The sequence below is a fragment of the Pungitius pungitius genome, chromosome 1, assembly GCF_949316345.1.
Source record: "Pungitius pungitius chromosome 1, fPunPun2.1, whole genome shotgun sequence".
NCBI lineage: Eukaryota > Metazoa > Chordata > Actinopteri > Perciformes > Gasterosteidae > Pungitius > Pungitius pungitius.
Window position 1 is genome coordinate 25,183,785 of NC_084900.1, and position 24,292 is coordinate 25,208,076.

General features: G+C 45.5%; 1 protein-coding gene across 2 annotated transcripts in view; it reads right to left on the reverse strand.

Moving 5' to 3' along the window:
- Window positions 1-24,292, reverse strand: part of mtcl2 (microtubule crosslinking factor 2) — a 62,734-nt gene that overhangs the window by 12,284 nt on the left and 26,158 nt on the right. For both annotated transcript variants that reach the window (XM_037478480.2, XM_037478479.2), the window contains exons 5-15: window positions 12,403-12,465; window positions 9,562-9,729; window positions 8,767-8,920; window positions 7,922-8,477; window positions 7,236-7,536; window positions 6,891-7,106; window positions 5,100-5,237; window positions 3,114-3,236; window positions 2,791-3,021; window positions 2,267-2,383; window positions 2,021-2,188 (exon numbers count right to left, since the gene is read on the reverse strand). In XM_037478480.2, the coding sequence (XP_037334377.2) occupies window positions 2,021-2,188; window positions 2,267-2,383; window positions 2,791-3,021; window positions 3,114-3,236; window positions 5,100-5,237; window positions 6,891-7,106; window positions 7,236-7,536; window positions 7,922-8,477; window positions 8,767-8,920; window positions 9,562-9,729; window positions 12,403-12,465 (2,235 nt within the window). The remainder of the gene's footprint in view (window positions 1-2,020; window positions 2,189-2,266; window positions 2,384-2,790; window positions 3,022-3,113; window positions 3,237-5,099; window positions 5,238-6,890; window positions 7,107-7,235; window positions 7,537-7,921; window positions 8,478-8,766; window positions 8,921-9,561; window positions 9,730-12,402; window positions 12,466-24,292) is intronic.

Below are 24,292 nucleotides of genomic sequence, written 5' to 3' on the forward strand. Positions count from 1 at the left end.
GTTGCTCTCTAGCACCAAAGTCTGTATATGCCGCTAATGGAACCGCCTGGCAGCCGATCACAGCGTAACCTGCGCACGCCCATCCAAACTCCCGTCTCCCATGGTAACAGAGCTGCTCTTTAGTGATGAGCGCAGCCTAACGAGGTTCACTGCCGCGGCGTAAAGGCTGGAAGCTCTTAGTGCCTACTTCATGACCCGCTACTCGACGTTTAACACCTTCAATCACCTTTATTTGTTTAACTAAAAACATGAATTTAGAAAGACAGATGTATGAATTAAGTTTCATGAAATTATCACAAGAGGACCATTCAAGGCTTGGTGAGTGAAAAATGTGGTTCAGCCAAATAAATTAAAAAGTCAGGCATTGATTTCCTTTCGTATATGTTCCATTGATCGTGTGGGTTTTCCTAAAGTATCCAATCATAAGCAATGTTTAGTTGACATAGAAAGAGAAAGTATTTGGAGAAGCGTAGAGCCGTGAGCTATTAACAACAACAACAACAACAACAACAGCGCCGTAGCAACAAACCTCAATCAGACCCACAGGGGTCTTTAAACACTGGGTGGGAGGTCAAGAGGAATTACCTAATTTGACTATTCTTATTAGATCCATTAGTATTCTTATACTAATCAGAGTGGGCATGGAAATGATAAGTATACACATGTTCAGCCATTGTCAGCTTTCTGTAGAGTATTTTCAGTTCAATAGCAAATTAGGAAAAGTGCATACATGTATTTATCATTTGTAATGGTGCTTTCCTGCAGTTCATTGTTTTAGTAACGGTCTGGTAACAAACGGCTCCTGTTTATGCAAAGAATTCCCCCTGTTGGTGCAGGACGGAGCCACGGGCTGCTGTTGGGCAGCATGTGATTCGCACGCCGCTGATTTTACAAACGCTCGACGGTATCAGCCGTCAGCTCGTACTTCCAGGGCACGCGGCGACCACAAAGATCCCCAGAGACGAAATGCGTGCCAGGTTTATAAATAAAAGCGTTGCTCCGATGTTACATAATGCATGCAGATGTTAAATATAGCAAAGCCGACTGCGTTTGCAGGCTGTGCATCTAAATTCTTAAGCTCAAGCCTCAATTTAGCCTTTTTTTGGTCAGTGGCCGTTCACAAAAGTTTTCTATTATGTGTAAACATTAAACAAGTATTGTCCGATGTCTGATGTGGTTCAGGGGGATGGTGGATATACACATCTGTGATGAAGTCAAAGCATCTTTGGGATCGTGACGCTGATCAATGAACCCGTCAGTGTGCGAGTGTCCGTCACACCCATCAGAGTGAGGGTATTTATTTCTTCTGTTCTTCCGACAGACGGCTACAAAAACATGAAAAGTGTTTTTAATTGCCATACTTCAACTGCCCTGTTTGTCCTTCATATCTCTCTCTCTCTGTCTCAATTACCAGGCGATAGCACACAGGCAGGGTTCTACCTCAGAGGCTGTTAATTAACACTTACGCAGTTACCCCCTCGGCTGCTGTTATGAGACAAAGAGACAATGACGGAGGACAGGATTAAACATGAACACCATTACTCACAGACAGACAGAGGGTGGGATGGGAGGCTCAAATTCACAAATAAATAAGCCACTTGGCAATTTGCAAGTAGACGAAATAGAATATCAGTCATTTCGAGAAGCATTTGTCAAAACAAATATTGGCCACTTCAGAAGTGAAAAGTCCCACGTTAGTCTCTTTTAGGTCTGTTTGTTGCTCACTATGGATCTACTATAACTATAACCAGTCACATGCCAGCAGAGAGCAGAGGCCTGTTCATTTTGAAACTCAATGGCTGTGATCTAAACTTCTCTGTTATCTCAATTTCCTACTGTATTGTTTTTTTTTGTCTCGTCCTGAAGTCGTTGAGCTCTGCTCAACTTTCCGTCTCTAATGGCTTTCAAATGTCATCTTTACTCACAGACTGTGATCCTTCTATCTATATGCAGCCCTGACTGTTTGGAAATAAGTGCACGTATCGCTGCAACTATCTAAATTTAGAGAAATACTCCTTACCTGCGTGATGAGGCTCTTTAGTTCGGTCCTCTCCACTTCCCATGATGCCTTGGCCTTGGCGAACTGCTGTGTGAGCTCTTGGCAGCCTTGTCTCTCCTGTCGCAACTCTGCGCTCAAATCCTGCAGCGTCACCTTCAGGTCGGCCAAGGTGCTGCTCACCGCGCTCGACTGTAGGCGAGGATACGCATGTAAGAACGTGCGCATGGGGAAGTGTGTGTGTGTGTGTGTGTGTGAAACTCAACCTACCTTGATGGTTGGGCTGAGTGGCTGTTCGTCTGTAGCAGCCTTGTTGTCCGCCTGGTGGGCGGGGCTTGTTAGGTTCTCCTCTTCCAGCAGCAGGTACAGGTCCTTCAGGCTGTTCATCTGGGGAAAAACAAAATCATGATCTCCTTTTCTATCATTTGTACCATCTGTACGTATATCCATTTAAATATGTATATATTCTTTATTCTGCAAAGGCTATTGCTAAAATGTACATCCAGCTACAAAATTCAAAAACTATAGGAAACACATTTTATTTGATGTTAAGTCACTGGTTAAACGACTGGTTAAACCTCAAAATAATGATGTTAGAGTTGTCTCTATAAATTAAAACCTGGGATTGCATTCTTTTTAAGAAACAAATGGCAATAACATTTGAGGACCTCCAGTTATTGCTTTAAAACACCCAACCCGGCACTAAAATAATCTACCTTGTGACTATGTCAGCAGTGTGAACAGCCAGTAGGTGACTCGAAACAGAAGCAAATCATCTTCGCTCCGCTTCATACCTCCAAGAAGTCCTTCCACTCCGTGTCCTTCCTGCAGCCCAGCCTCCACTGCTTGAGGAAGCAGCGTAGTCTGAGGCTGAGCAGTAACAGGGCCTGTTTGAGGTGCTGGGACTCCTGGACCAGCAGAGTCCTCTCCTGGCTCCACCGCTTCTGCTGAAGACGAGCCTGGAGGCCCAAACTCTCCAGCTGGAAGTCCCGGCGGAGCAGAGCCTTCTGGTGCTCCTCCTGGAGCTGGGAGGGAAAGACGCATGCATGTCTTTTTGAAATGGTGCTTCTGTGTGAGATTGACGGTCTGGTTACAAGTTCTCGTGCTGCCAACTGACCTGCGTGAGCACGAGAGTGGTTTCTCTCTGAGCCTGCCTCTCCTTCTCCAGCTCCACCCGAGTCCCGAGGGCCGACTCCTCTGCTTCAGACAGCCTGGCCTGGAGGGCGTCGCCATCGACGGCCTGAAGGAAGGGGAAAAGGCATCAGGAAAGGATGAGTGGGGAAAAAATAAGGAGTAAAAGAAGAAATGCGAGTAAGAGAAGGAAATAACAATAGGAGCAGTGGATGGGGAAACTTCAGTAGATAGGAAACAAGGTGGGAGGCAGCCAAGGATAAAAGAAAATAATACTAGTGGTAACAGGAGGTGAGGTGGCGTGGGACAAGACAATTAGAATAAATGAAAAAGGGAGAAACAGCCAAGTGTGAGAAGCACATAACATGGCAGTTTTGTGCTAGGACACTCTTTAAATCACATTTAGCTTTAAAACACAAATACACACACACACACACGCACGTCATCTCATGCACTCTTCCATGCCTTATTCGGCTGCTGAGTGAGTGCGATCCATCGACCCAGCACTGTACCATTAATGTCCTCTTTCACCCTCCACTGGGCTCCGCCTCTGCCCTCCATCGCCCTCCATCACCCTCCATCAACCTCCACCCTGAACAGCACCAGGAAAAAAACTCTGTTCCGGCATGGCGCATTGTTGTTGTGAGAAAGAGGCAGCTGCTCATGCAAAAGGTGCATTTCAGAAGTGTGAGCAAGTTTGCAGAAAATGACAGGATGCAAATATGGTAATAACAACTTTTTACCAACACCGTGTGGCCTAGCTACCATAGAGAGGTTGGGGGAAACACATTCTACTATTGTGTTTTGCAGAGAACGAGTGGCACTAAGGTGTGTAACACTGGTTTGCGCTGCTGCGTCACTGCTCTCACTCTCACTCCAACAACTGTTTCTCCTTAATATCTCACTCGCTCGGTGGCTTCTGCTTCCTTTTATTTCCCGTCCTCAAACTCGGATAAAGACTGACACACATACACACATCCCTGGTTACCATAAAAGTACAAGTAAAAGGTCAGCCAAACAAAGGTCTATTCTTCGCGTCAATCCCACAACTGACCTGTGAGGTCACTGTCGATGTTGATTGACAACACTGTGTTGTTAGAGTACAGCACCGGTAAACCACTTCACTAGCTTCAAGCTTCAATGTGTGTGTGTGTGTGTGTGTGTGTGTGCACATGTGCACATAAATGAGCCTTTGATTAACTTTTCCTGTCATTGTATGTTTGCACAGGAGGAAGTGATGAAATCAAATGTTGCAAAGGTCCAAGTTAGCAGCTTTTAACCGAGCTTGTAATGGCGCCTAAGATCTTCCTCAGGAGATGGAGCTTGTACGATGGCTCAGTTGCCATTTGGACCCTCTTTCAAGGCAGTACAATCCACAATATACAAGTTATGACCCATTATCGCCACATTATTAATTTAATTTTAACTGGGACTTGACTGTCTAAATAGTTTCTTTTACATTGTGACCAGGGTATATGTTGAACAAAATGTCTTAATGTTACTGGTCAACATTCACACTGAATTCACATCCAATCATTTCTGAAACACACACCGATGTGTGGAACACAACAGGTTGAGACTGGTCTTCTCACTGACTGTATTATCAAAGTTTAGTCAGTGTTACTGCAGCCTTTGTCAACTGTATGAAGATAAAAAACGTTGTTTTGGAATGGAGCTGTGAAAATAACGCTGACGGAGCAACATCCTTTAAAGCCACAGTCAAACGGCAGCGAGAGTGTCGTTTTGTTTGTGATGTGTTTTTTTCCGAGTGTTAAAGGAGTAGACCAGGCGTTGGTTTGTTGCCCCCCAAGGCATGTTTAGACTTTGCACAGCCCAGAAAAAGAGTTTGCTTGTCTGCCTGTGTGCACAAGGTAGAGTGAGCAATTTGACAATGCTGCTTTGGCTTATGGCTGAAAGTGTGTGTTCCTGCTGTCTGTCATGTTGGGAGTAGTAGTGATGTTGGGCCACTTACCGGTGCATCGTGTGCCTCCCCCTCTCCCCGTTCCAGCTGGCTGTCGTCCTGCTTTCGCTTCTCGTCGCTGTCCGATTGGCTGCGCTCCTCGATTCGAGTTATCCCCTCTGGCCCTGATTGGTCCCTAGAATTGGGCTGCTGCATGCGTGCATGGGCAGGTTAATGAATAAAAAAACAAAGAAACAAAAAGAAAAACATAGAGTAGAGAAGGGACGGGGGGGGGGGGGAAGAGTAGACAAGGTGGAAAACAAACATAAAGGAGGGGAGTGATAGAAAAGAAAGAAAAGACCAGACAGACAAACAACAATAGGAATAAAAAACAATTCAACCAAGATGGTGTCGATCCATATGACAACATTGAGAGAAATGAGAAGGAAAACAACAAAGGACAACACCGAAACCGTTGAGTATGGATCTCACAAGACGAAGAAAAGGATGTAGAGGAAAAAGATCTTGGTCAGAGAGGAGAAGGAGAGGGTGGAGAAAAGAAAGAAAAGGAGTATGGGGGGCAGAATGAACGGCTGAGGGTGGAGAAGAGATAAATGAAACGGAAGAGGACATAGAAGAGAGGACAGTAGGGAGAGAAGGGGGGGAAACAGCAAGGGGAGATAGAGGAGGGGAGGGGAGAAGGAAAGAGGGGAGAAAGAAGAAGAGTAGGAGTAAGGTGTTTAGGATGAAAAGTCAGAGCAAGGGGGCGACAGGCGGAGGAGCAGAGGGAGGGAGGAAGAAACGGGTGCGGACGGGGAAGCAAGGACATGAGTGGGGACGAGGGAAGGAAAGGGATGTGAGGTGAGCAAAGAGTCAGAGGAAAGTAGGTCGGCATTTAAGGAGATAAGGAAGAGGAGGAGGCGTGAGTACAGGGGAAAAAAGGAGGGGGAGGGGAGATGGAGGTGAAGTGCAGAAACCGGTGTTAATGGTGCCCGTGCAGAGGGGAAGGGGGAAGGAGGAAGGGGCAAGGGGAAGGGGAGGAGAGGAGGACGGAGGGGGTGTTGTGACTCTAAACATTATGATGTATTCTTATTAAACTTGATTTCATCACAGTTATCTTTTGTTGTAAAGGCACTACACCAAACTACACTTATCTAAGGTCGATTTTCACAGCATTTCTTTTTTTACTTATTTAAATCTTTACACAAAAATGACCGATTTGAATCATTGCAATAGTTTTACTCCACATCTAGTAATTTAGAGATTAAATTATAGTCAACTTTTAAATGGTTTCGTAGTTTCCACCATCGTTACTCCTCTTATTATAAATTGAGAGCAGCATCTGAATACCAGGTTAGGAGGCAATTCAACAGCAGGCAGTGGACATGGGGGGCATCACGTGGAAAGGTTACACTGCCAGCTCAAATCTGACACCATCTGATACGGGCATACAGCAGGCCAGCTTTGGCTTTCCCAAATTAGTTACAAAATCATATCAAGGTGGGACGTATTGACAAAAAGTCAACCGAGGTTTGAATATAAATTGTCACTGAAGGGTTGTTTTTCCATTAAGAACCAGGTTGGAACATCAGGTATATCCATACGTAAAATTGCTGGTCAGATTTGAGCTTCTTGTGTAAATCCATTCTTCACAAAGCAGCAAAGTTAGATGGGATCGGGGGAATTATGCAGGCAAACTAACGGTTAGGCACTGGACAAAAAACTAAATTGAAGAATAGAAAAACAAACTAGTGACAACAGAAAAAAAGAAAAGAAGTGAAAGCTTTAAAAAAAAGAGAGACTGATAACAAAGAGACAGAGTGAGGAGGAATAAGGGGGAGGAGTGTGCTTCCTGTCTATTACCTGCTCCACGGCAGCGCTCAGTCCATCCGGCACAGAGGCGCAGGGCGAGGCCAGAGGAGACGCTCCTTCAACCCGAGGGTCCCTCCCACCAGCCGGGTGTTTGCCCAGGACGTCCACCTGCTCCACAAAGGCCTGGAGCTGGGCGTGCAGGGCCTGCAGCCTGCTGGTCAGAGCACCAACCAGGGGCCGGTCCGCCAGGTCGGACAGCTCTGAAATCTGCAGAACAAAGGAAAACACAACAAATGTGAGGAGACTTTGTCAAACCGCCGGCCATTATTGTGAGAAATCTCCCTCTCGGAAAGAACGAAAATCTGAGTTGTGAGTTGGAAGAACGGGGACACGTACCTGGCCGTGAGGCTGAGCTTTCTCCAGGTCACACGGCTCTGCTGCCTCGTTGCTGCAGACCTTGTGATAGATGGACGGGGACGACGACAGGCAGTTGGACTCCGGGGAGGTCAGGAGCTGTATCGCCGTGGAAACCAAGCGAGCCTGGTCCCTCATGGCCAGCAAGGCATCATGGTCCTTCTGCCCCAGGTACCCAGGGAACGAGGTGGTTGCGTCGGCGTTGTCCTCGATCTTCTTTTTCCGTTCCTTGATCTCCAGGGCGTCCGTCTCACCTCCGACCGGCTCTTTGCGGTGCGGCGGGCTGACAGGGAGAAATACAGAGAGAGCCTGTTAAGGACTTGGGACACATGTGGCTTTAAGAGTTGGAATTCAGAAAGAAAACGGAAATATAAACATGCATCCCTCCACAAAAGTGTAGAGGGAATTAGGCAGGAATCAACTTCCCATCTAATACCTCATCAAGTGACTTTGATCAGCATAAATAAACCTTATCATGTGTGTTTTTGTCTTTTGGGAACTGATTTGACCAAATAAAAAATAACAAACTTTTTCCTGGGGAACAGAAATTGTTGCTCTCTTCCGGGAAAAAAAAGATATTTTGCTTACTAAGGAAAGTTGCTGCACTTCAACACATTTTCTCAGCGCATCTCTAGCAGTAAAACATTGTGTGAGAAACTTAAACCTACCTTGGGAGGCACTCTGCTGAGTCTCCGGCCTCCGCGTCCGTCTCCAGAGCAAGTCGTAGGGAGGAGGAGGAGGAGGAGGAGGAGGAAGGAGCGTGGTAGGAGGCCAGGTCGCATCGCTGCAGGTTCGACAGAAGCACTCGGTTTTCGTACTGCAGCTTCTTCACCTTCCCGCCCAGTTCTCCGATCTGAAGCCTCGCCAGTCTGATCTCCTCCTCGTGGGCGGGGCCGTCTGTGCTGATGAGCACCGCCCCCTCCTGCAGGCAGTGCACCCGGCTGTCGTGGAGCAGCCCGTCCGTCAGCGACGCCAAGGAGTTGGACGACAGCGCTGACGTCGGGAGCGGGAGGTCCGATTTATAGCGGTTTATCTCGTTCATCAGGAGCTTGTTCTGTTCCTCGATCTCAATGAGAGACCTCCTCAGCAGCTCCGCCTCCTCCTCCACAAACTGGAGGTGTCTCTGAAGCTCCATGACGTTTTCAGATGAAGCCCCTCCCCCGAGTACCATGGCCCCTCCGAGGCCAAGACTGCCACCGATACCAGTGAGCTCCTGTGGACCGTCTGAGGAAAAAAGGCGCAATCAGTGCAGAATATTAATTATACTTAGTATAAAATAATAATAACAGATTAATCATGCACATGTAGATCTCCAAAACATGTCCGCAAAGGAGGTATAGTTTTGTTTTATTGCCGAGCATTAGATAAAAGCATCTAGGCCCGACCAAACACATTCTGTTTCAAATGTTCCTCCTTGTTCCATTACATTTAAGATGAACCCCCCCTCCAGATGGACTCACGTCTCCGAGGGGCGAATAGAATAAATGTGTAACAGAGTTGCCTCTCGGACTACCTTGTGGTCCCTTCATGTCGTCCATCTCAGCTCGGAGGCCCCTGTTCTCCACCTCCAGCTCAACGATGCGCCGACTCAGCAGGTTGGCCTCCTCTTCCACCAGCTTCAGGTGGACTCTGATCTCCGCCTCGCGCGTGTGTGGGGAGTCAGCGACCTGAGGGGTTAAATAAGAGAGTTAAGTTCGGAGAGGGGAACAACCTATGTAATCAACTCCATCACACACTTTTTTTTACCTTTAATTATACATGATTAAAGGGCTTATAAATACGACCCTTTTCTACCCTTTTATTATACAGTTGTTTTACATCATGGATTGAAAGGAAAATGAATAACATTACCAAGTCCTGGATATTCAAATCCTCATCACATGTGACTGGAAAGTGAACATGTAACAAGTGAAATTTATTTAAGTTGTTGTCAGTAGGGCTGTCCCGATATCACATTTTTGTTGCGCGATTATTGCACCAACATTTTTTGCGGTATGCGATATTAATGCAATTTTCAGACCATTTAATGCCACCGAAAACAGGTTGAAAGACTGGGCGGATGATTGTTGTTTTAGTTGAGATTTTAGTCGTGTTGCCTGTTTTTAAATAAAGTCGACGCATCGACTCTCTCATTCGGCTTCAAGCCGAACATTGTCCCTTCGTAATCAAGTCCATCGTGGACCATCGTGTTTATCTTAGCGGGTTTGGCTGAAGATGTTCACTGCTTTGCAGTCACTGCTTAGCAAGAGTCATGGACACGTATCTAGTCGCAGGCAGCTAGTACCGGTCCTCCTCGCCCTCCACTCACCTCCTCCACGGTGAGCGAGGCGTTGACGTCCCCGTACAGCGACCTGTACTTGGCCAGCTCCTCCTTCATGGCGTCGCCGTCCTTCACCAGTTTGGTCAGCTTCTTGCACATCAGCGCTGTCTCCTCTTTGGCGAAGTGGAGCTGACATTTAAGGTCTGAGCTGTCCTCCTGTGGACACGGGACAGAAAGACATTCGAGCGTCCAGACTGCTGACCAGTCATGATTCATGAGTTTGATCCTCGTGAGGCATGATGGAAGAACCCTCCAAAAAAAAGAAACTAAAAGGAAAAGTGAAGGTCTAGAAAACTCTCATTAGTGTTTGGCAGAAATCAATGTTTTCCGTATCTGAAGTTTGAGTAGTTACACTAATTAAGGCTGTAGTAGAAACTTTGACTATTCCAAATTAGCATGGCAGCGTTTGATTGTTTTTTTTTAAGTTACTTTGGCTTGTTTTAAACACTCTGTAGCTCTATAGAGCACCTCAGTGTGTCTTTTAAAGAACCGTTTACCTTTACAGGTCAGTCTCAGCTCTTTCTGCAAACTGCCTGGGCTTTTAGCAAATCAACCCTCTCATAGCCCCATAGCGGCCGTACCTGCCCAGCACCAGAGAGCAGCGACAGGTGAACACAGTGGAGCATTTCGCATCCAAAGAGATCCAGTCATTTCTCTGAGCAGGAGGTAGAGAATAAAACACAGCGGAAGGAGAGCTGATTTTGTACTTTCTTTAGTCGGGTGTCATGTCGTCAGCTAGTTGCCTCCAAAGCAGCCACAGGACGTGTCACGGTTTGGTTCTCCTTCCTGTTTTATTTTGTAGTTTCGCGTCTCTTGTGTCCCTGGGTAGCTTCACTTCCTGCACCTCCCTAGTGTATTTAAGCCCTGTGTGCCTGTTCTCCCTGGTCGCGTCATTGTCTACGTCAAGTCGTCGTTGGTGCACGTCCTTCTGCTTTTGTTGGTGAATAAAGAGCACCTTTGGAAACTTTGAAGAGCCTGCATTTGAGTCCTCCCTCCCTCCCTCCCTCCGTGCCGGCCTCTACCCGCACCAGTGAATCCTGACAGGACGGCTGTGTTTCTGTTGGAGGGCGCGCATGTTTTTCTGTCCCCTGGTGGCCATAAAGCTTTAAACAGTTCCACGTCGTTCAGAGTTCTTCGAAAGGTGTCAACGTAAAAGGTGCCGTGCATTGATGTCTCCGTCTTGAGCTGCGCTGTGACTACTGCTGACCTGAGGTGTCCTCGTGCAGCTTATTCCTCAGACGCGGCTCTCTGGCTGGATTTGTTTTATGGCCCGTGGAGCATTTCCAAGCACATTAAACGAGACGAGCGCCAGCGGGTCGACCATTTATGGCATGGGCTCGGGTTAGCAGACGGAGGGAGATGTCGGTGAAAGAATGAACTTCACCGCAATCACCTTCTGTGGCGATAAGTCAGTCCTGTGGCTTTTTTAATCTGTATCTCTGTGTACTCTGTTAAACCTGATCTCACACACTTCAAACTCCCAGGATGCCTGGAATAACAAGCCTTTGAGCTGTGGTTGAATCATTTTAGGAAGGCAGGGGGACCTCGGAAATTGATTTTTAGGAAAAAAAACTGTTCTATTTCTAGAGAAGTGAGGCAGAGTGAAGAGGAGGTAGGAATTTGAAGTGCGTTGTCGAAGGGCTGATCGTTAATCCGAGCAAAAAACAAGTGGGTTTGCAAGGAATACAGTAAGAACAAACGACTGCAGGGTAAGATGGGGGAGAAAAGCGGGAAAAGGGTGATGTGGAGGCGAGGAGGAAATGCTGATGCATTTGCTCCAAGCTGCACACGGCTTGTTTGGACAGATAGTGAGGTCCCCCAGAGGGAAGAGGTCGCATGCACAGCCCAGATAGGAGCTGTGAGGCGGAAACACACTCAGAAGCCTCAAACATGATAGATCTGCGACATGACAGCTGCGGGACGGTCGCAACCGGACAACCTTGACATGTCAATCCTCGATCAGGGGAGTGTGGTGGTTACCGCTGGGGTTCGGACCCGCCCTGCGGCCTCTCTGGGTGGAGTAGCTTGCATGCTCTCTGCGTGGGTTCTCTCTGGGGACTCCGGCTACCTCCCACAGTCCAAAGACCGGCAGCTTAGGTTAATTGGCCGTGGTAATGTGAGCGTGAGCGGTGGTCTCCGTGTCAGCCCTGCGATTGATTGACGAGCGGGCACGTGTACAGGCCACGACTTTCCCTCAGATTGCAAATTTCAATGCGAGACTAGAGTTGAAAGATAGGGCTGATTGACTCAGAGGAACCACTTTACAAGCTAATTGTAAACCAATTCAAATCGATACCACCGTGCGATATCTGGTGGGTTCTGAGATCTCATTTTGCAGAATGTGTTTGGCCTTTTTTGCTCTCAACAAATACTGTTGAGAGAAGCAGGAGGGAATGACTCACAGTTCCTGTCACCTGTAGTACATGTAGTAACATTTCTGCAGAGACGGCAGCGGCCTCGAGTGACTCAACGAAAACATAATATTTACTTAAATATACTTCATGTATTTAGGAGATCGTCACCGGCTTACCTGGATAAAACATCCCAAACAGGTTGTTGTTGCAGGATGTGACTGTGTATATATACTAAACTAAATGTTATGTGTGCATACATTGTGGTTAACGGCCTCACAAAGCGAATACATGTAAATCAATAAAAAATACATCAGGCTTTTTGTTATCCCTCCTGTTGCAAGCCAGTGTGTTAGTTAAAGTGACGCCCCTCCCCTCCAGCTTTAAGGGTCTTAAAGCTGTAGCTGCTGAAACAGCACTTTGTGCCTCTTATCGATTTGTTGGCCCATCTTGAGGAACATAGGTGTGTGTGTATTACCTGTGGACAGAGCTTCTTGTCAGGTTTGTTGTTGGGTCGTGCTCCTCTTTTCTTCTGGGAGCCCTGAAACATAGACACATACAGAGCGCCGTTAGTATGACTGTGAGCGATTAGCTGCAGAGGAACGGAAACACGTGTAATCACAGAATACCTAATCATCATTTTCTACAGTACAATTTCCCCCTCTTGCAGACATTATGCTGAAATATATTAACTACTGACCCAAATTGTTTCCCAAAATCGCGACAGTTCCCCCATTGTACCAAGATGCGCTTCGGTTAGACCTTGTGAAAGGTATACTTTGACATTCGGTGTAGTATTTTGTAGGTATAGATCACATGACCAGTTCCTCTCTCTCGCGCTGAGCCCTGGATGTCAAGGTGATGTTGACAACAAAGTGATCATGAAGTGAAAAAGAGAGATCTGAGCATTGCTACAAACACACACACACACACACACACACACACACACACACACACCAGCTTCTGTTCCTCTGAGTGTCGGCCCAGAGCATTAGACTCTCATAAATCATCATGCTTCCTTCTCCTAAGATGCAAGAGCAATCACACACACACACAGACACAGACTGGGGAGAGACGCTGCAGTGCAAGGAGCTTAGCTCATCTGGCTCAATCCGTTTCCATGGAAACAAGCTACTCTCTCTGCAACCAAGCATCGACAACAAAAGAAAGAACTAGAGGGCAGAAAAAGGTGAGAAAGGAGGACAAGAAAACATGAAATAACTATAATTAGCTCGCTATGTGTCCTTTAATACACCCAAAATGTAAATTGAATGTTATTTTCATGTTTGAAGTGAATTGTTGAAATATGAACCCCTTGGAGGACTTTCCGCCTTAATTCCTCTGATGCCCCGGTGGATTGTAGTGCAGCATCAGCATTGTCTGATGTGTATTTCCAGTCTTACAGTCTCCTCATTCCTCACATCTCCTCTTTTTTTCCAATCATCACTCCTTGGGTTATTACCTCTTAACCTTTTCATTTTCTGACGCTGTTCGCTGTTTCCTCTCCCCTAGCTCCTTCCCTCTTCCTCTGTGTCACCTTTCCTACTTTAGCATCAGTTCATCACGTTGCAAACAGTTGATGAAAACTATATGTTCAATAAGCCTGATAACAGAACCACTGATGTAGTCTGGATGTTGAACAGATGTTGGGATTATTGGATCAGATTCTCATGCGGTGCAGAGGGGGGATGGGGGGGGGGCTTTTAGACAGAAATTAATTCATGCTAATTCGTGCGAGGGCGATTTAGCAAGAGGAAACAGTGAGAGATTGCGAAACGAAATCCTAATGCGTATTGAAAGTCACTTTTATAGAGAAATATATTGAAGGGAAAGTGTTTGAATAGAAGAGATACTTTTTCAAATCACTACTTTGAAACCTTTTCAAAAGGAAGAGCTTTTAAACATGTGTCTGTATGTTATTGTTTCAGAAACGTTGAAATAACTCAAGAGATCAGACAGATAAACCTTTTATTAACCCTGTAAAAAAGCCTCATATTGAGAAACGCACACATGTCCGTTCTAATCGGCCTTTTCACCACAGCACACATTTAGTAATATTGTTAATGATGAACGACAGTGAGACAGTAATAATAAGAGCAGACCTGTCAGGGACTTTGTGTGCGACCTCACACATGCTCAGTCAACCTCTACTGACCGTGACATCACAGCACAGCATGAAATATCAAATAGCTGCAAAAACCAACACCCTGCTGAGTCAGTTTGTCGAATGTAATAATCGTCGGGCTGAAGTGTGTCTAAACTGCTTTCGGTTACAAGTTGCATCACCGGGCAAAGGACCGCATGAGCCATCGGTTTAAAGTCCACATGTAACCTTCTCATTTTTACATAAGCAATTATTATAAATGTTAAATATTCATTATGTTAAAGCACACACACACACACACACACTGTGTGACCAGAACCTGGCTCTCAGGTTTCCAAGCCTGCAGGACTACAGTTACACTGCAGATAAGGTAACAGGTTAACTGCCATGTAATCTGATATCTGACAGCTTCTAGCTGTGTCCTCCGCTTTTCTAGCAAAGGTTTTGTCAGGTAACGTTTCATCATATTTCACAGTCATCACATGACAAGCTGAGAGTGGGGGAGATGGATGGACAACAACGGGAATAAAAGGATGTCAGACGCAGCGATCCATGGATGAATTTCCAAAGACATAAATGCCTGCCAGGCCCTCCTTTTCCTGATCGGGGGGGGGGGGGGGGGCGCTGTGGACAGAGAGGGAACGAGGAGGAGACGTTCACCGACGGAGCGAAAAGACGCACAGACTGATAACAACAGCCACGGCAGAGCGAGTAAAAAGGGAGCGATGTTGTCACCCCCCCCCTTGGATGAGGATGAGGCTGCAATCAGGGCGAAAATGTGGACCAAGTACGCTGAGAACAATAAATAAAGGCTGGAAAGTACAGAACAACTATTCTTAGAGAAATGTAGAAATGCAAACATATTTAGGCCACAACACCCCGACAAAGGTTCAAAAAGGGCCGGATTGAGATGCTGCCGTCCATGCGACACACACCGGAGCAAAGTTCCTCCCAAGTGCCGATGTGGTTTCCGGATGGAAAAGGTTTCGTCAGCGTTGCCAGGTTACGGCCCATCGCACAGGTTAACTGACAATAAATGGCATGGTCCTCTGAGAAGGGGAGAGAGGAGGCGGCACAGAAATCAGCGTAAAGACATGAAGCAACACGGCATGAAATCCCAAAGAGCCGGCCGCCAAGGGGGGAGGACACCATTTAGGTGTAGGTGTCCCAACTGATGATTGACTTTTGAAGCACTTTGTGACGTTCTTTAGGGAGTAGAATAAACACACAGCGGCCTTTCATGAGGACTAGTCGGCACGCAGCGGCTGCAGAGCTGCTCGCATGTCCTCATGTGAGTGCAGCTGAGCAGGGACTAGCTTAGCTTAGTTTAGCTTAGCTTAGCTTAGCTTAGCTCAGCGACAGAAAGCAGAGGCAAACAGCTTGTCCGTCTCTCCCAAAAACCTCTCCCTTTTCTTCTTGGCTGTACACACAGAAACTCTTTTCCTCTTTCAAAGCATGTCTTTGGAAGAGGAAAGTTTTAGGGGAAACGTGTGTGGGTTTGTGTGGGGGTTTGTGGAAGGGAAAGTGATTCATTTGAAGTGCAGGCGACGGGCCAATCTCTGCCTGAAGAGCACCACACTCACGTCTCTCTATCACCACCGCCACACACACAGGAACGAAGGGTCCACACAACACATCACACAGGCAGTTGCATTGTTAGGGCCTGTGTGATAACTATGGATGGATGTGATATTTTACCCTAAAATACTGCTATTTGCAGAGTAAAATCCATCCAAGAATGTTAATATAACAAAAGAAACGGATGCCTGAAAACAAATTCTAACCCCACGCGTACTCTTTACACTTGATAACAGCTGGATTAAGAAATAAACAGCTCGTTTGGAGCATAAAGCCCCTTTGTCTGCTGTCATGTTGTCTGTTAGCCTGAATTAAGGATCACAAATGGAACAAATGTGAGTCTTTGCCTTCCAGTTGTTTAATATCGAGCTTTACATCACCTTAAACATGCTGCAAACAGTGTTACTGTGTTTCAGGTATCTGGGTCGTCATTATGAGGAAACGCACAACAGACAATATTGTACTAACTACACAACTCAAGCAAAATTTTGGCAAAAGTCTGCCAAGAGATTTGTATAATAGAAGAACGGACCCGAATGGAAATGACACCAATCAAAACCAGTTTCACGTCAACTGGTGAGATGCTTTGTCTACTCAGGGGTCATGAAGTCTACAGACTTATATGGATCAATTTAAAGTGATCTGACATCAGCAACAACAAGCTGCTGGTCAAAGCAGACCAAGTGAATATGTAGCTGCAAAAAAATTAAACTAAAGCTTATTATTTTGTTATATTTGCAGATATATAATATGTTATTTGACTCCTGGTGAGTCCGAAAGAAATAAAAGAGAGAAAGGAAAGTATAATACATTTCCAAAATCATGAAACTGTTGATCTTATTAACACTTGAAATAATCCAGGAGGCCAAACGGAGGCCAGACGGAGGCCAATAAAGATGTCCATTAAAGTTCTCAAACTGTAGGTTTCACACCTCTGCCTTTTCCAGGCTCAAGGTAAATCTGGAACACTGAAAACACTTTCTTGAATTTATCATTTAGTTGACGTCAGCTTGGACTCTAGTGGACTGTAAAACAAAGCCCTCTTTCTCTCCTACACACAGACACACACACACACACACACACACACACTCTCATACAAAGACAGTCGTGAATGTCCTCTCTGCTTGTACACATTCATTCCGTTTTTCCACATTAGTGCAGGGAGGGAAGGAGATGGACAGATCATCAAAATGATTTCTTAATACTTTTCAGTGAAAATGTAAATGAAAAATTGATTATTCCCACTAGTATCGCAAATTCAATTGCAATAGCAATATAAGGCAAATCAATCGCAATTAAGATATTTCCCTTCTGCCCGACCCATGAATGCACTTTGATGCTGTTGAATGAGTAGTGTCTTGTATTTGTGGTGCTTCAAGTAAGCGGCGACATGATGGCGCTCGGCGGTGATTCCGCTCCCATCCGTTAGACTGCATCGGCCGCAGAGAGGGAGTGAATGGTCAATTAGCATCACATTAGCATAGCATTAGGCCAGCGACAAAGCTGATAGGGGACGGCCATGACACTAAATCAGCGGGCACGCCGCGTGTTCAAGTGCATCGGCCGCTTTCCCTTTGTCTCCCCCCTCGCTCTCCCTTCTCCCTTTCATTCTGTCTCTTGGCCCAATTTGAGTCACACAATAACAGTCTCCTCCTCCTCCTCCTCGGCTGTTTACGTTGGCGCGTCACACACAAACACATGCGGAAATACACAAACAAAGCATTAAGGGAGCGAAGGGTAAAGATGGAAGAAGGAAGGGAGGAGAGGAGGAGGAACGGAGGGAGGGGAAGAAAGGGCCGTTCTTTGTTATCACAACCGCTGCTTACTTCCAGCCGCTTCCATTACACAAGCTGTGTGTGTCTCCAGACACTCTGCTTATTAAGGCAGTGTGTTAGTAGGTGACCTTGCACAAATGAACTCCACTTCAAGTACCTTAATGCTTTATATTAGTCTAAATTATTCATGTGATTTGTCCATAAGTGTGTGTTTAGCTATGTGTATTTTGTTGTTAGTGCAAAAGACAACAAATGGGTAGGTGAAGTTCATACATATATATTTATACGTGCATACATACATATACAGTACATATATATATAATGTTTATACAGAGCTGCATAAACAGACTGAGACGAGGCTATGTGTGTGTCTGTGTGGGTGTATAGCCAAAGTCAATCAACCTAAAATGCCACTCTTGCCTCATCCCCCATCCGTCCCCAGGGTTCTATAGCCCCTAAACCTTCATTAAAGGGCTAATTGTCTCAAGCAAACCCGCTCCTTTCTTTTTCGTTTGCAGGATTTATTATGTTTATTCTTCAGAGAATGTATACATCTTTTTGCCTCATTTACTGTATGGCCATTTCAAACCAGGGACCAGGGTCTCTTCTGCTGACGTAATCCGTCTGAACAACAATGCGAGGTGATGACAGGGAGATAAGGAAAATAAAATATAGTTAAATGGACATAAAGACAAAGGAGAAACTAAACATCTGGGGAATTGAATATTTGATCGTCTGGCCTCCTAAGAGGATGCAGCATCCATTTACCCCCCCCACACACCCCGCCTCCCAACGAAACGACTCAACAACCACATACTATAATATGTTGCCGCGGCAACGGCTTTTGGAGCCTGTCGCCACGGCACCCTGTTGGCAGCACATTAATGGCACACAGAGAATGAGGAAGGAGGGGAGGGGGGGAATGAGGGGAGGGTCAGAGCGTTGGAGGAGAGAAAGTGAGGAAAAAGATGGAAGGAGAAGAGAGAGGAGCAGATGAAGGGAAGAAGGGAAGAAGGGAAGAAGGGTGGTTTGACCGGGTAAATGGAACCCAAGGAACACGTGGACTTAAAACACGAGGAAGGCATCATCGAACCAAAACACACATCACCCCCCATAATTAAAGCTCGCTCCTCCAGCCCTCCTCTCTATTTGCTCTCATTTGGGAAGCTCTCCATTAATGAGCCCGGATTATTCAATGGTTTGCACCCTGCCTTCATGTAGCATCGGGTACAACATAAACCTCTGTGAATAAAAACGGAGGCATAATGAAGCTGGACACACAACACTTGTTTGTATCCTCAGAAAAAGTACAGATTTAATAATACTGTGATGTATCGCTAAACTGTAGTGCAGCAACAGCAGTAATGGAATAATAACACAAACTGCTAAAGGTTTTATGGTAGGCTGTGAAATTGTTTCTTTTTCTCTCCCGTTGGATTTTCTTTTTTTTCGGTGCGTGTATTTGTAATTTGAATGGCGAGCAATGTGAAACTATCATAAACATGAGTCATAGTTTAATATCCCTGCAAAGTGTGCAAACATGGAAAAGTGTTGCTTCCCGAAGGAGCAGAGAAAAGACTGCAAAGGGGATTTATTTGTTTGTGCTTCTCATATTGTTTGAATTTTTCCAGAGCAGAAGAAAAAAATGATGGATGTTATTAACAAAAGAAAATAATAGCTTAGTAATAGCTTATGAAAAAAGATATCTTATGTGTTATAACATTGTGCGATGGCGTTGCTAGGTTGGTACCTTGTTGCTATGGAGTGTTTGGTATGGTTGCTAGGGGGTTTGAGGTATATTTTAGCAGGTAAAAAAGATGGTGCAGAATTAATGTTGTGTGCCGTGTGTTGAGTCAGAATCTAAACTTCCCCTTATAGTGAGTCGACAAAATCCCAGCCAGGCATTTGCAACCTCTCCATCTGGACTAAAGGCTAACCGCACAGAGACCTGTCACCTGTTATCTGCTCCACACAAAGGATTAAGGCTGCCTTCAATGAGTTTGGCCGTGCCTTAAATCCAGTTTTAATTCCTTCCTCCTGCAGAGAAACACTAAGCAGCTTTCAATATTCATGCTGCCGAGACTGATAACCATCAACATTTCACAGCGCACAATAGTGAACACTCTGTTTGGGACTTTTTATTGTTTTCATTTGCTTATTATTATTATTTTTAGACGAGAGGCAAGATGTAGTTAGGAGAAGGAGGAAATTCAGTCAGTTTGAAAGGAGCATTAAAGAGAATAACCGACATCTCAATAGCATGTTTGAACATGGGGAAGTAATTAAAGATGTATCTGCTTCACCCGCCTTCAAGGCAAACAGAATCAGAGGATTTCTTTCATGCTCACTCTTGTCTTCCCGCCTGGTTAAACAAGGGTTAAACTTCCTCTTCCCCTCCCTCCCTTTTGTTTTCGCACTTGCAGGCACCTGAGCTGACAGCAACTGTTAGCGCAGCGTCACAGAGACAAACCATATGTGAACGAGCCCGACACGTAGAGACTCCATCTGCTGTGCGTGACAGCAGGGTGTCCCAGCGAGCCACAACACAGCACCCTGAGACCGCCCATTCATAGAGAGCAGCATGCAGTTACACCTCACTGTATTATTCTTATCATTACTATTTATTCTAGACAAGAAGCAACTTCTAATGAGGCGAAGCTTTGAGACGATCCGTCAGCTCATGTCTTTGCCGAGAGCTGGAGCAACAGAGAAGGAAGTCAGGTTGGGATGGATTGTCAGAAAATTCAAATGCTAAAAAAATAAACCTTCAAACTCTCTTAAACTTGGACTTGTGGGATAATGAGGATAATGATGTTAAACTAAGCTTTGCAGGTAATGGAAATAGATGATGCATCATGATGCAACGTGACACAATATGGTACCTTTTATTAAGCCGGCACTCAGAAGCTTATCCATATGAATGTACATCTTAGACACACACACACACACACACTCACACATGACCCCCATATACCCTGTGCGCTTCTCAATGAACTTGCTTTGCACCCTTAACGATGTCTTGTCATGTGTCGTTTCACACCTGACACACACACACACGTCAGTAGTGACGGCTGTAGCTTATCAGAGTGAACTGTGTGTGTGAGAGTGTGAAGTGGAGCGAGTGTGACAGGTTGACGGGGCTGTCGAGATTTTTGCAACGTGAAATGCATCAACTGATCATTTAGCTTTTAAGAAAATAATAACGACAACACTCATTATTCCTCACAAAACAATGATGAAGTGTTAAGTAATGATATTCGATATAATAATAATAATACATGAGGAAATACAGACAGTAAAGTGGCACATTTTTGATTTTGGGCTTGATGAATAAATTGAACTGAATTAAATACTGAAAGTATGCGTACTTTATGTGTGAGAGCATCGCGTGGCATTCGTTTCAAGTGGTAATATGAACATGAGAGTCTATAATATACGAAGGCTACTTTAAGGTCCTTCATATGACAGCCAGCTAAAGGAAACCATCATGTGCCTCATGTGCTTTGAATAATAACAGCCGGTTTGAGCTCACTGACGACAGTGACGAGGTCGGATGGACGAGTCGGTGCTCTGTGACCTTTAGGTGCATCCGACCGTTCCTAGACCTGCACCCCACCCGTGGTTAATGTGGATGGCTGCTCCACCCACATCAGTTCAGAACATTTCTTTGGGAAGCGAATTACGAGGACATTGCTGACTTCTCCAATGCATTTATTAAGTATTATTTATGGGGGGCTTACACTAGTTAAGGTAATTGTCTTAGAGTAAAGACTGGAAAAGGGAATGACCGACTAGCCTGGTCTTATATAAACAAAGAAAAAGAACGTTGAAAGCTCATTATCTTCCTACAGCTTCAGTTGCTCTGGTAAAAATCTTTTTAAGGAGCAGGTAGAGGCGGAGAGACGCTAACCGAGAAAAACAACATGTTTTCTTCCCCAGTAAAGACAGTAATGGAGGTAGAACAGGCAACCCACCTCGATACCGAGGCAGTAATGTGAAATAATGGCCTTCATTTTGGCAAACATTGTTATAGACAACACCAGTGGTGTGAGATAGAGGCGACCAATCACCTTCTGCTACATCAGTTGGAGCAGCAAAAAGTTTGCCGGCGATTTATTGATGTTGAAAACTGCTGAGAATTAAACTTTTAACACTGTGAGTACTATGTTCTGACGGCGACAATGATTGAAAATAATGGTTTTTCCCGCAGTGTGACAACCATCCGCTGACACGCGTCAGAGGGCCGTCATGCCAACTCATTTGGGGGTTTTTATCTGTCCATTTCTAATCCTTCCATCGGAGGGCTGTAATCCCGGCAATCAGCATGTGAAACACTGGTTGGAGAGATGACCTCGCCTTCCTCCCCCACGGGCAGGTCGCCTAACAATCAACACGGAGAACCGCAGGCGGTTGGATTAGTGATGACGTCTGGCGTTGATAATTACCCAGCAAACGGGATTGTTTGAAGTGAGGGAAACAAATGTTCTCCACGTGGCGACGTTTAAACCTGATTTGATCCCCCGCTACAGGCAGAGTACACACACACACACACACACACACACATGAACACGTTAGCGGCGCGCTCGGGGGTGAGCGTAATGTGCTTTTAACAGGCCGGGTTATCGACCTGCTGCCTGGCTGAAGTTACTGCGAGGGAGTGGGACGCCGTCCCTGAAGCCAGATAAACAACGATCAAGGCCGCGAGGCTGTTGTGTTTTCATTGGGTGGCTGTAATCGTGTGTGCAGCACATTTTTAGCAATGGGACAATAAAGCTTAGAGCCGCGCTGATTGGACGGCACCGACTTCCAGACGCTTTGTTTTCACAAACGTTAACCGCTCCGTGCTTCTTAGACGCCGACAATGATGGTGGACGGGAAAAGGGAAATCACTCGCTACACGACACCGAGGGCACAAATAACGGGAACACAATATAAGCCTCGATAATGTAGTGAAACAAAATGGCAATTTAACCGGTGCTACGAGTGCAGGCTGGACACAAAATACAATTTTCTCAGGTAAAATGAACTCTTTTCATCAAAGTTCAAATTAAAGAAAGCAGCTGTTGAAGAAGTAGGTTTTTTTTATGGCCTTGTCACCCCCCCCCCCCCGACACACACACACACAATTTAATCTTGCAGCAGTGAGAGTGTTAACCCCAGAACCCGTCCCTTGTTATATTTAGAGGGCAGTGTCCCTCTCCGTCTCTTTTTGCAATAAATTACTTGTGCGAATCGCGTTAGCTGAGATTCAGACCCCGGGGAAGGCACACACACACACACACACACACACACACAAATGGACCACTTCTTTCTGCGCCGATCCGATCAGCGCCACTGGGACCGTCTTGGAGGTAGCCTTTCATTTATTTTTTGGAGGTGCAGCTTGACTGAATAAAACCAACCAGCTTCACTGAACCCTCTGAGAAGGGAAGCAGCGCAGTGCTCAGAGTACCCAAAAGATATCCTGGGGAGGGAAACCACCGCCAAGTCATAAACCAGCCAACTATCACTCTGATAGCGGTTCATAACAATACGAAGGTATTTGAAATGTCAGCAGCTTTTCTTTCCCACCGTTATGACACTTAGCCCACGTCGTAATCTTTTTTTTTTAATGCCTCATAGAGCACTAGTAGGATATGGCTGTCAGAATGACATCACACTTATAGTCTTATAGCCGTAGCAGCTTACGTTTAACTATAGAAATAAAATGATGTCAACATTTTTCCGAGAATCTTATTCCCATTTGTTTCCAATGTTTGGTGCAGCTTAAAAGCCCAGACGCGCAGTGATTCACTTTGTGAAACGTTTTAACAGTGGAGTTTATTTCTAATTGCGATCACATCTGGGTGTCGTGTCTCGTGCTGCTGCTGCTGTGGGCGGTGTTGTCGCTAATTGGGAGGGAACACTGTGAGCCCGTGTTGGACGCAGGACATCGGTGAGAGCGCTTCCGTTTCCACATTGTAAGAGCAGCATGTACACACAGACGGCTCTCTCGTGCAGTAACAGCCTTTTTAGTCGTGAAAGGGCTTCAGCCCACCACACGCGCCACAAGTACCACGTCAACATTGGTCGTTGAATGTGGCGTTGAGGACACGCAACATGTGGGAAGGCAGCAGAATGCGGGTGTCCATGAAGGGGAGATGGGAGGTGGTTGAATAGGACTTCAACAACGAGGCTTTTTACATTTAAAGCTGCAGGAGAACATTTCACATCCAGCTTTGAGTGGGAACGCTTTCAAATATCATTTCCGGTCAGTAAAGTAAAGCCAAGGAACGTATGTTTAAAAAAGAATATATAAATTATATTTTATTCTAACTTTCCAATAAACATCCTGAGTCCATTTAGTTACATTTTCCATTTAGGTTTAATCATGTAGGTCTACCAACTTGTGCGTACTGGTGTACATGATCATAATGTCTTTTACCGGTTAATACACCTTATTGTCAGCTAAAACCTAAAGTGTGGTCCCATTGAAATTGTGCGCTGTGTGACGGTCCACTCGTCTCCTCTTCCATCACACCAAAGGACAGAGTCGAACCTCTGAGGATTACAGAGCTCGTCCAACGCCTACACGCCTCTCACACACCGCTCGCCTCTTTTTATATCATATGATTCCCTTATTTGTCTCTCCGTAACTCCCCTCTGTCTTTACCCGTGTAATTCAAGCTCCCTCTGGCTCCTTTGATTTTTAACTAATCGCTCTTCTCTTGAATTCAACTGATTCTCTTGGGTCTCATTTTATCCGTCCCAATACAGTCTAAAGTTCCATAAGAAGTTGTCATCATTATTTACTCATTATTGGCGTCAATAACTCGTATAAAAATGTTCATTTTGTGCACAACACACGCTTTTTGACGTGACCTCAACTTACTCAGAGCCACATCAGCTCTGTTTACCTCGAGCTTTTCTGT